The sequence below is a fragment of the Lepidochelys kempii genome, chromosome 5 (assembly GCF_965140265.1).
Source record: "Lepidochelys kempii isolate rLepKem1 chromosome 5, rLepKem1.hap2, whole genome shotgun sequence".
NCBI classification, from domain to species: Eukaryota; Metazoa; Chordata; order Testudines; family Cheloniidae; genus Lepidochelys; species Lepidochelys kempii.
The window spans coordinates 95,825,938-95,839,804 of record NC_133260.1 but is presented as its reverse complement, the minus strand read 5'-3'; the positions used below and the strand labels follow the sequence as shown (position 1 = coordinate 95,839,804).

The window sequence follows — 13,867 nt, the reverse complement described above, 5'->3', positions numbered from 1 at the left end:
GCCCCCATAGGTTTTCCCGTCCTATGACATCTAGATTCCTGAGAGGTTTAGTGAAGTATTTCCAATCATAGTCAGACCTGCTCAGATATGGACCTTAATGTCATTTTGAAAGGTCTTATGGGATCATCCTTTGAACCTTTGGCTTTGTGCTCCTTTCTACACCTGTCCATGAAGACCTCCTTTTTTTCGTAATCCTATCATCAGCCAGAAGGATGGGAGAGTTAAGGGCTCTCTCTCTCTCTCTCTCTCTTCCACCACACCCAAAATTTGTTCCCAAGATTGTGTCTGAGTTGCATATCAGACAAGTCATACATTTGCTAGTTTTTAATCCTAAACCTCACTCTAACAATGAGATTAGATAACATACTTTAAATGTTAGGTACTAGCCTTCTACCTGCAGAGACTGAAACTGTTCCAGTCATCTCCAAAACTGTTCATTTCATTTGCAGAAAGAACAAAAGGTACTCCAGTATCTCTCAAATATTGTCAAAGTGAATTTCAAGATGTATTACACTATGCTATGAATTAGCTCCCCCAACCAGTATTAAGACTTATTTGACCAGGGCCCAGGCAACTTCGGTGGCCTCTCTGAAAAATGTTCCCTTAAAAAACATCTGTAAATTGTCACATGTAGCCCTATGTGTACCTTTGCAAGACCATGTACTTTAGTGGAGGTATCTTCGTCAGATGCCTCTTTTGGTAAGGCTGTTCTTCACGCTATCATAGATAGGATTCAGTGCACCCACCACTGTAGTTAGAGTATTGCTTGAGAGTCAACTAGAGTGAAATACCAACTGGGACAAGCTTTGCTTTGGATTTTTCATTCACTATATGGGATTTGAGGTAGAGACAGAACTGGAGTGGCAGTTGGTTTTGCACCACTGTTTGTACCTTCAGTAGGGAGCACAAGGATAGTTAGTGCATGTGCGGACCAAACTGATACTGCTAACAAAAATCTTCCATGGGGCGTATGCGTATCAAGAGTAGTACACACAGCAACTACACATCTCCAGTTACTGTACAGGTAAATAATCTCTTTACCTGTCCACTTGTCTACAGCTCTGCATCTATATCTTTCACTTCATTTGGTGTATCTTCTGGCAAGATAAATATGAATTCTAGAAGAGGTTTTTAAAGATTTGTATCAATTACAGAATAACATTTATTTATTTGACCCAGGCTCTGTATTTATCTATTATTTGAATTTTAAAATAAGATTTTACATTGAGAGAGATCTTTAGAAATTTGCTTGTAGTTTATTGCACCAAATAATACAGTAGAAATTCTATTTTGAAGTAATATCAGCAGAATGTAGATCATACAGTGTTTCTGGCAATTAGTTTATTACATCTCCCTGAAAACTATTTGTATTGTGGAGTTTAATGCTTTAACAAGTATTGTAATTCTAAAACTAATTTTTCAAATATTTTGACAGGTTGAACTTTTCAAAAAGGATATAGAATCTGTCCAAAAAGAATTGATGAGTATGTCATCAACAGATACATCACAAATCAGCTTGTATGAATATTTTCATATCTCTCCAATCAAGGTATGTAGATTACAGAAAATGATTAAAATTTCTGTTTTTTAGTAAAGGAAGGGGGGAAATTTCCTTTTCATGCCACATTCTGAGAACAGAGAAATAAGAGAGGGAAGAAGGGTAGAGCTAGAGAACAATGCCAAAGGAAGTTAACTTGGCATTTCTACCAATATGTATAAGGAGGGTTTCCCCTGATGCTGTGTGGACATTTCAGCATATCAGAAGGTTCAGTTCTAACAAACAGCGCTACTGTCATCCTTTACAATTCCCTGACATTTTCTTTTTCATAGGATTGTCTGTATCTCAACTTTCGTTAACATATAACAGCCTCCCCCAACCTACAGTTCCCTCTATCTTCTAAGAATTTTGTGAGATTAAATTTGTCTTCCAGGTTTTTCTCTTGCTTCCCAAATGTTGGTGCATTTCAGACTTGCAATGTAAAGTTTATGTAGCCAGACACATTGCAGGCTGGGGAAAGAAATCTTTCTTTTAAGAACCCATACACACAGGATTCTCAATACTTGGGCTAGCACTCCTTAGCATGACACTTGCAGAATTCCCTTAGATCTGAGGTGTAAGACTCTATGGGGCAGCAGTAGTGGATGGTAGAGTACCAGTTATGATCCTTTCTGGCACTCTCTCTGACTACATCCTTAGGTATTCAGTTGCAATGACAGATATTTCAAACCAGTTCTTTCATCACCATGGTTAGAGAAGGAATTGCTTGCTGCAGTCTGCTGTGTATGGATCTAATTCATACATCTTTTTACTTGCTAGTTTTGTACCTTGTCAGTCTCTACTTCTAAATTGTTTGTCCAGTCCTGATGTCTACAATTCAAGGTTATTGAAAAATTGGAGATGATTCAGAGAAGAACCACAAGAATGACTAAAGGATTAGAGAATGTGCCTTATGGTGATAGATTCAAGGAGCTCAATCTATTTAGCTTATCAAAGAGAAGTGCTAACCACATTGTAGTTTACAAATACCTGCATGGGGAATAAATGAAAGGAGGCATGAGTCCACTGCCACTCAGTTCCTTCTCAACCCCAATAGCTAGAGACAGAGCATTCTGCTGCCCACTGTATTCAGCTCCCAACATTTCGCCTTTGACTTTTTATCTTATTTTCTTATTTACTTCATTTATTATAATTTCTCTCTATTTTCATTTCTCTGTGCCTTTTATTTTATTTAACACGGTTGTACTTCTGGGAAAGATGGTTTTCTCTCCTCTCTTCTTCTTGGACGTGTCATTTATGCTGAAGCACAGCTTGTTATGCCCCAGGATTTAAGCCCTGTCAGACCTGCCACAGTGATGGACATTCCAGTTGCCTTCTCTGTTTGGGGGACTCCTACAACCTTTTTAATGCAAGGTTTATCTGGGTTTCAAGGGCCGATCTAATGTCACAGGCTGCCTTGGTCCCTGTTACTCCCTTGTCTATGGCCCTGGAGAATAAATCTCTAAAGAAGAGGAAACATACCTCTCCAGGCAAGGAAATGAAGAAGAGCAGTGGGTCACCCCATAAAACCCAGGGAAGGTTTCATCAGATTCGGAGATCTCTGTACCGAGACCGATCCCGATACTGTAATATCCTACTCTCCTGAGTCCCTTTCATTAAGAGGAACCTAGGAAACCTATCAAACATCACAGGCACAGTGACTATGATTTTCCCTTCCCTTATTCCTCCTCCCCAGTGGGATTACTGGGACCCAGGGGTTCACTGCAGGGACCAATTCTATTCGATACCTAAGAAAAAACCCTGGCATCCACTGGTGGTGTATCAGCCAGTGACTCTTGCAGATAGTCCTGGTACTGCACACCTCATACTGCACACTTGTCCAGTACCCGATGATGAACAGGAAGAGTAAGAGTCTTATACTGAGGAGATCTTTCCTCCCTCTATAAAGTCCTCTTCATCTCCAAATGAGGCAGTAATGCCATCACCACCCTCCTATACTGATGATTTCAAAACCTTCCAGGACTTCATTAAGTGGCAAGCAGACTCTCTTCAAATCCCACTAGTGTAAATCCATGGCCATGGTGGTGGTCATGAGAACAGCATCCTGGCTCCACTGCTCTGGTCTTCCAAAAGATGTGCAAACCACGTTTGATGACCTGCCATTTGAAGGGCCTAAGCTCTTCAGTGGGCACACAGACTCTGCTCTACACCCAGAACAATGTTGCACTCATTGGGGATGTATGTGCCTGCAAAAAAAAAGGTGGTGTGCTGGAGCCCAAACTTCTCAAAGATTGAGACTATTTCAGTACCATCAGTATACTTTCTCTATGCCCCAGGAGCCCTTCCATTGAAAGCCCAAACTACAAAAACTGGGGCCGCCCACCCCTACTTCTGCCCAATCAGCCCCTCCCTGTAAGAGGCACTTTTGATGCCTGGATCATGAGCGTCAGGCAACCCACTTCAGTGAATCAGTTGCTATGCCACTTAAACCCATTCTGAAGACCGACTATCTCACTACTTACCTGCCTAGGAATCTCTTACCTCAGACAAGTGGATATTGGAGATAGTCAAAATGAGTTACTCTGTACACTTCCATTCCATTCCTCCTTTCACCCCACACCATCCCACTTCAGGGACCCTTCTCATGGGGAACTCCTAAAATAAGAAGTTCATTCCCTCCTCCTTTTGGAAGCAATAGAGCCAGTCCCACTAGAGGTTCATTGTTCTAATCAAATTACTTTCATGTTCCCAAGAAAGACAGAGGGTGGATACCTCAGGAACTTGAACAACTGTGTCTTAGTACAATACTTCAGAATTCATGTATCCATCCATCCCTCCCACAAGTGCTTTCTATGCTTTGTAATAGGGGCAGAGTGCTATCAATATTGATTTCTGTCCTTCAGATTCTCCACAGGTCCAAGGGAGTTGGCAAACCGTGGTAACAGCTCAGATCCGCCAGTGGGAAATATCGGTATTCCCATACTTGGACAACTGGATTCTCAGAGGTTGAATGCCTCGAGGTCCATTCAGCAAAGTCCAGGGAAATTAACACTAACACTATTCCAATCTCTGGGCCTTTGTATCAACCACAAGAAATCCATGCTCACTCCAGTACAGAGAGTAGACTTTATAGAATCTACTCTAGACTCCACAACAGCAACCGTCTACCCACCCAAGGAGAGATTCTCCACCCTGTTCTACCTGATATCAGAGTGACAGTTCAGTCCATAAACAATCATAAGGACTTGCCTACAGATGTTGGGCCACATGTCGGCCTCCAAGTAGGTAACTTCCCATGTGAGAATGCACCTCAGATACCTTCAGACATAGATAAGAGTAGTGTATCCTCCAGACACAGCCACTCCGTCACCATGCCTGGGGAAGTGTTGGACTCTCTTACATGGTGGAAAAACCCACCATCTTACAACCAGCACCTTCGAAGACCCTCACAACAGATGCATCTCTGTTAGAATGGGAATTCACCTGCAGGGAGACACAGCACAATGCAAATGGTTGGGACGGGTATTGGCCCTCCATAGCAATATCCTGGAATTAAGAGCAGTATGATATGCTCGCCAACACTTCCTTCAAGCCATACGAGGTCACTCCATCAGACTAACTCTGGACAACAGGGCAGCAATGTATTACATCAACCACCAGGGCATTATGTGCATTATTCCAGTCATTATGCACAGAGTCGCTAGGATTGTGCAATTGGCGCATCTACCATCAGATCAAAATATCAGTAGTCTATTTACCATTCTTCCAGAATACAATTGCTGGCTCCTTTTAGCAGACACTTTTGGCAAGGTGGAAGCTCAACGACCCTGTCTTCTGCAGCATCTGCCAGATCTGGGCCATACCACGAGTTGACCTCTTTGCCACTGTGAACAACACAAGATGTTGTCTGTTCTACTCCAAGGGAGATTATGGCCCCAGCTCTCTTGGGGATTCCCTGATTATGCCATGGCCCCATACCCTGCTGTATGCTTACCCACCTATACCACTGATCCTCAAGACCCTTCTCAAGCTGCGCTGAGAAGGAGCAAGAGCTATCCTCATAATACCTGTTTGGCCAAGGCAGGTGTGGTACTGAAACCTTTATTCACCTTTCAGAAGTGACACTCCTCAGACTTCCTATCATGAAGGTCCTCTTGACATAGAACTCAGGGATATTCATCCTTCCTAATTCCTCCTCCCTCAATCTGAGAGCATGGCTGCTCAGTGACTCCCAAGCATGGAATTGACCTTCTTGGGTACAGTTGAGTCAGTTGTCTTATCCAGTAGACAGTGGCTCTCAACCTTTCCAGACTCTGTACTCCTTTCAGGAGTCTGATTTGTCTTGCATACCTCAGGTTTTACCTCACTTAAAAACTACTTGCTTACAAAATCAGACATAAAAATACAAAAGCACACTGTTACTGAAAAATTGCTTATTTTCACCATATAATTATAAAATCAATTGGAATATAAATATTTGTACTTACATTTCATTGTATAATATATACAACAATATGAACAAGTCATATGAAATTTTAGTTTGCACTGACTTTGCTAGGGCTTTTTATATAGTGTGTTGTAAAACTAGGCAAGAATCTAGTTGAGTTAATGTACCCTTGGAAGACCTCTGCGTACCCCCAGGGGTATGCGTACCCCTGGTTGAGTACCACTCAAGTGCTCTAGAAGTGCTGTATGTAAGCTCAAAAGCTGGTCTCTTTCACCAATAGAAGTTGATATTAAAGATATTACATCACCCACCTTGTGTCTCTAACGACGTAATGTGTCAATCATGCATATGTAGCCTGGGATTATTTAAGAGTGCAAAGTGCACCTGTCGCAAGTAACAGTTTCTTTATTCAGGCAGCTATTTAGAGTTCAGAAGATGAGATTGGTAAAACACACTCAAATTTTATTAATGCACACAAATATAATAGAAATAATAGAAAAATCAACATACATAACTATAAGATTAGTACAGTTAAGTGGTTTCCTGAATTGTGCATACTTACAACCTTATGGAGATGGTTAGAAAAAAAAAAGATGGAAGAAACAGCTAGGGAAGCTCACCCTAACAGCAAGACACTGGGCCAGGCTTGCTACCTGGTTGCCCCATGTCATCATCTGAGTGGATCTAGGGATTGGTTTGTGACAACCTTTTATACATTGTTCTCCATTCCACTCACAATTGTCGAGGATCATGTCTGATTACAATCTCAGTTCCTATTCATATTTGGAATTCTAAGAGGCTAATTTTAGGGTTCTGGTTGTCCATATGTGGTATTTGGGTTGATAGTACATTACATTTCCGAAAGTTAACCCAATGATTTGAATCAGTCTCTTTCCCAATAGTTTCAATACATTGGTGTGGTTAGCAAAAAGCCCCTAAGGTGCTACCATATGTTTGTAGTTGTCATAAATATAAAGGGAAGGGTAAACCCCTTTGAAATCCCTCCTGGCCAGGGGAAAACTCCTCTCACCTGTAAAGGGTTAAGAAGCTAAAGGTAACCTTGCTGGCACCTGACCAAAATGACCAATGAGGAGACAAGATACTTTCAAAAGCTGGGAGGAGGGAGAGAAACAAAGGGTCTCTGTCAGTCTATGTGCTGTTTCTGCCGGGGATAGACCAGGAATGGAGTCTTAGAACTTTTAGTAAGTAATCTAGCTAGGTATGCGTTAGATTATGATTTCTTTAAATGGCTGAGAAAAGAATTGTGCTGAATAGAATAACTATTTCTGTCTGTGTATCTTTTTTGTAACTTAAGGTTTTGCCTAGAGGGGTTCTCTGTGTTTTGAATCTAATTACCCTGTAAGGTATCTACCATCCTGATTTTACAGAGGTGATTTCTTTACTTCTTTTTACTTCTATTTCTATTAAAAGTCGTCTTGTAAGAAAACTGAATGCTTTTTCATTGCTCTCAGATCCAAGGGTTTGGGTCTGTAGTCACCTATGCAAATTGGTGAGGCTTTTTATCCAACATTTCCCAGGAAAGGGAGGGGGTGCAAGTGTTGGGAGGATTGTTCATTGTTCTTAAGATCCAAGGGTCTGGGTCTGTAGTCACCTAGGCAAATTGGTGAGGCTTTTTACCAAACCTTGTCCAGGAAGTGGGGTGCAAGGTTTTGGGAAGTATTTTGGAGGGAAAGACGTTTCCAAACAGCTCTTCCCCAGTAACCAGTATTTGTTTGGTGGTGGTAGCGGCCAATCCAAGGACAAAGGGTGGAATATTTTGTACCTTGGGGAAGTTTTGACCTAAGCTGGTAAAGATAAGCTTAGGAGGTTTTTCATGCAGGTCCCCACATCTGTACCCTAGAGTTCAGAGTGGGGGAGGAACCTTGACAGTAGTTTACCTGTTTTTCATACAATGCCTTGCTAAACTACCACATGATACATATTGCTAAATTTTATATTCTTAGGTCAAGCATGTATTATTTTATAATCTTTGATCAAGTGCGTAATACTCATGCTGATTTATTACAACTGCCAACTTCTGCTAGGCCTCACTCCTAAACTCTTAACACTTAAAGCTTAACCAAGCCTATTTTTAATACATATATTTTGATTCTACTTGCTGATACAGCTTCACTAACTTCTATTATTATTTCTGTAAGCCTGTTTAGCAGATTATATATTACCCAACACTGTTGATGTTGCAAGATCAGGTCAAACATCAACACATGGGAGCCTCTCCGGGACAAGCATAGGTTTGATATCCTTTTGATGTAGGAGATAGGGTGGCAAAGGCAACTGCCCCTGCATCCAGCTCGCACTAGGAGGCCCAGGGGAATCTCAAGGTCATACCAAACACCAAAGAGAATCTTTTTGAGGAGTAGGGGGAGGGAAAATCTCTTCATAAGCCAGCCTACTTGTTCACAATTGGCTTCAAGGAAATAGTTCAGTACTCCCAATCCCTAGGATCTTGGTCTTGCCAGCACCAGAGGCCAAAGGGACCGACGCCCCATTTCCATAAGCAGTAAAAACATAAGCGTTTTTGAAGGGTTTCTAAACATGGCAGTCTGCCTGCCACTTTCAGTGGCTGCCACTTTCTCCCAATTAGAGGCAGACTTGCTGCCTTTTGCCCACCCAATCCTGCACCCTGAGGTCTCAGCAGGTGTGTGATTTTTTTTAACATTCAGGTTTTAGAAGCACATCCAGATGGTGCTAAATAAGCCCTGCCCTCCATACATGTACGCACATATACACACGCTACTTGTCTAAGAATTCTCTTAGGATCCTCAATATCAAGATATTCAGAAGAAATTGCAATCCCTTCTCTGAAAGGGAACCTATGAGTTCTTGCGACCAGTCAAAATTGAATCATCTGAATTTTGTTTATTTAAAATATAAAAGTTAAGATGATCAGCCTGGGTACCATCATGCCTTTTAAAGGAAGGTGACTAACTATATATATGTATGGTTTTTTGCCTTTAACCTTTGCAGATACCTACATATACAATGAGATACTGTCCAAGCACCTGAAATATCTCAAATTTGTCATAGACAATAGCACTCTCAATTTCATGTCTTGCCATTTGGGCTATCATTGGTAAATAAATGCTTGATGGTAGTCATGTCCTGTCTACACAGGCAGGAAGATACCTATGTCCCGTCTTGGATGATTGGTTTATCAAGAACTTCACTCTAAAATGTGTCAAAAGGTGAATCTGTGTCACCAGTGACATCGCTAGGGTTCATAATAAAACTCAAAGACCTAGCTTGCACCAAGCAGACAATTGGAGTACACAGGATCCTGCTAGACACAGCACAACTCAAATCCATCTGCTCCAGGACAAGATCCAGGGCAATTACCAGACTGTCAAAAGAACCAGTAATTGACAGCTCAGACCATTGTATGAATGTTTCATGTGGTAAAACTGCAACAGTATTTGTAGTCCCTGTGGTATTTCTCCACAAGACCCTGAGATCCCAATGGAAGTAAGCGAACCCATGGACTCCTGTGTTGCATGTACATGACAGACTACCATTGGGCCTTTCTGGCCTGGTGAAAGTTTGGGAACAATCTACAATTAAAAGTGAACTTCCAGGTCATACTGGCTAGGAATGCATCCAGCTTACCTAGACTAACTCCAGGTATATTTGGTATCCATTTCAGCATATGATAACTAAATTGAAGGTAGGCCAGTGTCACTTCAGACCATTATCATCAGGTCCATGTGTGACTTGACACTTTCAAAAAAACTGCATTTAAAAGCTTCTTGTGTCATAACATAGTAATATGGTTCTTACAAAGCTGATGAAAGCTTATCTTGAAACAGTTAGTTTCTATTATATTAAATTTCTTACATGAAAAATCATTTTGCTAGTGTCAGTGGCTTCATAGAGTGATTGGGCTTCAGGTTCCAGTGGCTGATCCAAGTGTATATCAGAATTTACAAAGATGGGAAGGTGCTACATACTAACTGGATGCTACTCTCCAAGGTGGTATCTGTGTCTACCTTAGTGAGACTATCATCCATTCTTCTCATGCCACTTGCCCATCCCAGTGAGGCTTTTCTCCATTAATTCAAGGTTAATGGGTCCTTAGGGCTCTGTTGGAAGCAGGCTAATGGTAAATTTCCATGTACCACTAAGGAGTATTAAACCCAATTAGAATCCTGCAGAGAATCAGAATGCCAAGAAGTCAGTTTCTCTTGTGCATTGGTGGGTACAGTCTTGAGGTGCAGAGTGCTTGGAGCAGTTTTTTCTTTTAAAATCTCTTTTGTGAGCAGGGGACAGGACTGCTATAAGTATGCAACTTTCTTGTAAACTGGATTTCATAAGTCAAAGAACAGAATGTTTTGTCAATGTGTTTGTGGTTTTTTGCGTGATTGACTCAAGTCTACACACATGTTCACTGTGTTTTACTGTGTGATTTACTCAGTTTGCTGCTATTATTTCTAAAAAATGTATTAGGTCATTTTCTTTATCTTCATTCTTACCCTTTAATTTGCTGTTTGTCAGAATGTTGCTGAACACTAGATATGAATTCATTTTTTTGAATGTCACTCTTATGAAATAGGAGTCAGTCAATTCCTAAATCAGATGCCATGTTGATGAATTCCTTTTCTCTTTTTAGAAAATATTTGATTCAAAGTGCAAACGTTTTAGTGAGAGAGGGGGCAGATTCTGCTCTTCCAGAAAAATTCTGCTTTGGGCTTTCTGATCTTGTTTGCTGTGTGATAATAGCGGGAAACTTTCTGATTAGGATGAAGTCAGTCAAGATTAGGAAATAACGTATGCTAATGACACCTAATGACTTTTTGTTAAAACGTTAAGATACTATCCAATCAAATGTGGAGTTCTACATTCTCTTTCTCTTTCTTATTCTTTCAGTTACATTTAAGTTTCTCACTGAGCACGGGTGGAGAAGATAGTAACAAAGAAGAAAGACAGCATGAACTGATTCCAGTTCAATCCGTGAACCTTCTGCTGAAGAGTATTGGTGCCACACTCACAGATGTACAAGATGTTGTCTTTAAGTATGTTGAATATATAGTTTTATAATGTATAAGTATTAAATTCACACTTTCAACACAGGGAAATTCATTTTGTTCTGCTCTAAATAATGTGGACTTCTTTTAGGTTGGCTTTCTTCGAACTCCACTATCACTTCTGTACTACACAACAACTACAATCAGCAGTTATTAGGCATTATTCAAAACAGGTTAGTCTAAATTAATTTGTGTACTTCTTTATTTAAATACATTATATTATATGCTGGAGCTACATGTCAATGTACTGTATTCTTTTCTGGTTTGTATGTTTATATGCACACTTGTTAAAGAAGCAAAGTGAAATGAAAATATTTGGTTGGAAACAGGCTAGTAACCTAGATTATGACTCGTATTTTTAGAATACTATTCTTAAAATAAGGCTAAATATCACCTCATCTTAATAGGATACCAATTTTCAATCTAGTCAAATTTAATAAAAAATAGTTTAAAGGTACTATATTTGCCCTGAGCTATGCTGCCATTTTTTTAGTTTACAATTCCATTTTTCTATGACTTAAGTGTTGAGCCACCAAAACTGATAAACAGACTGTACAGGGAAACAGATATTGGTTTTTGTGAAGCAGATTCTGGGACGTTTATGTTGAATGCAACAGTCCCACTGATTGCAAAGGTACTACTCAAGATATTTCTTGACGTGAGTAAGGGTGGCAGAATCAGCTGTATAGAGTATCGGTGGGTAAAGAGTGCAGTGAGTAACAGGGTATCACACTGAAATGGATAGTATGAACTAAAACAGAAGTAACACCAGGCTCTGAGTGTTTTATCTCAAATTCAGTAACTTCTGAATTCTGATTTCTCCCCAGTCCAATGGTTTTGTTAAAGTCTCTGCATTTCCCAGATGAGATGCCTCCAGAGACTGCCACAGGAATGAGTCAGTGCTGTTCAGCACTTGAGACTCAACAAGCTGGTTCATCCTTGCTAATCAGACACTCCTCAGAGGCAAATCTAAAAATTCCCCAGCTTGGCCAGCCTCTAAAAAGAAGAGCACCAGTGTGCTTAACTCTGAAACTAAGTGACATGGCAAGAAATCTGACATCCTTTCTGACTCTCCCTGTCCCCAACGGGAAGGTTTGAATTCTGCTGGGTAACTTGCCCGACATTTTTTATCCAATTACATATCAGAGTGATACAGCAGTGATATTCCTGACAAAGGACATGATAGTTCCTGCCAAGGGAGAAACAACCTTTACTCAACTTTCCTGCCAAGGCACCCAAACCATCTTAACTCTGCCTTGTAGTGATACAATGAGAAAAAGAAATATGCAAATTGGAGAGAGTCCAGCAGAGGGAATGAAAATGATTAGGAGGCTGGGGCACATGACTTATGAGGAGAGGCTGAGAGAACTGGGGTTATTTAGTCTGCAGAAGGGAAAAGTGAAGGGGGATTTGAGAGCAGCCTTCAATTACCTGAAGGGGGGTTCCAAAGAAGATGAAGCTAGGCTGTTCTCAGTGGTGGTAAATGACAGAACAAGAAGCAATGGTCTCAAGTTGCAGTGGAGGAGGTCTAGGTTGGATATTAGGAAACACTCTTTCACTAGGAGGGTGGTGAAGCACTGGAATGGGTTACCTAGGGAGGTGGTGGAATCTCCATCCTTAGAGATTTTTAAGGCCCGGCTTGATAAAGCCTTGGCTGGGATGATTTAGTTGTTGTTGGTCCTGCTTTGAGCAGGGGATTGGACTAGCTGACCTCCTGAGGTCTCTTCCAACCCTAGTATTCTATGATTTTCTGTCTTTTTCATCTAATCTGGGACGACAAACACTAATATGCATTAGTCATAATTGTGTGGTTACTTCATGGTGTCACTACAGGGCAGAGTTAAGGTTGTTTGGCTGCCATAACAGTGTATTTCCAATTTGGATTTCTTTTTAAATTTAACAATAACCCTGAATTATGTGAGTTCTGTTTGTTTGTTTTGGGGGATAATTTTAACATACCTGAAATATTTTTATCCTGAATCACTGATATGTACTCTCAACCTTTAACTCCATCTTAGCATAGTTTTTGTTTGGAAGCCCTATATGTAATTCTGAGTATATTACTATATTCCAGCTAGAAACCACTCATCTAGTATTGAATGAAAAATATACCTTCCTTGTTATAGTAAAATTTCTATGCAAACCATATATTTTTGTAATGTTTTTACTTCAAAATTATTTTCATTTTAGGCCATTAAACAAATGTATGTTCTTATTCTTGGCCTTGATGTTTTGGGCAATCCATTTGGATTCATAAGAGACTTGTCTGAAGGAGTAGAAGCATTCTTCTATGAACCTTACCAGGTAAAACTGCCATTTAGCATCTTACGAAACATAATACAGTTGGTAAGCTACTTAGATGTTGTTTGAAATGTAGATATATTGTAAGGAGCTTTCATTTTAAAATTGGGTTTAAACTTTTAAATGCCATTTCTAGGAGATGCATTCAGTTCTGCCAAATCCTAGTATAATACTAATTATCAGGAAAAATTATAGCAAAAATTTGTGTAAATGCAAGAAGGGAACAGCCTTTTCATACAGTACTTCTGACAAGAGACTATTCTTTACACTAATTTACTCTAAAGAATATCAAGCACATAACAATTGGAAGAATCCAGTGGCTGAATTTTGTTCTGTTAAAGTATACTTTTTATATAAAAATATGAATTTATTTATTATTTATTTATTTGGTATTTATTCAGATAAATTACTCTTTTTCAAATAGGATTATTTCCTTTTTCTATTAACCTTTTCCCCCCTTAGGGAGCCATCCAGGGTCCTGAAGAATTTGTAGAGGGAATGGCACTTGGTGTTAAAGCACTAGTAGGGGGAGCTGTAGGTAAGCTGTAATGTTTATTCTTTTATCTTTTGATTAATAGTGAC

General features: G+C 40.0%; 1 protein-coding gene across 5 annotated transcripts in view; it reads left to right on the top strand.

The window, feature by feature from the left end:
- The window catches only part of VPS13A (vacuolar protein sorting 13 homolog A), a 259,919-nt gene that overhangs the window by 216,573 nt on the left and 29,479 nt on the right, over positions 1-13,867 (top strand). For all 5 annotated transcript variants that reach the window (XM_073345105.1, XM_073345103.1, XM_073345104.1 and 2 more), the window contains 5 exons: positions 1,436-1,549; positions 10,827-10,972; positions 11,076-11,157; positions 13,175-13,288; positions 13,748-13,823. In XM_073345105.1, coding sequence (XP_073201206.1) covers positions 1,436-1,549; positions 10,827-10,972; positions 11,076-11,157; positions 13,175-13,288; positions 13,748-13,823 — 532 coding nt within the window. The remainder of the gene's footprint in view (positions 1-1,435; positions 1,550-10,826; positions 10,973-11,075; positions 11,158-13,174; positions 13,289-13,747; positions 13,824-13,867) is intronic.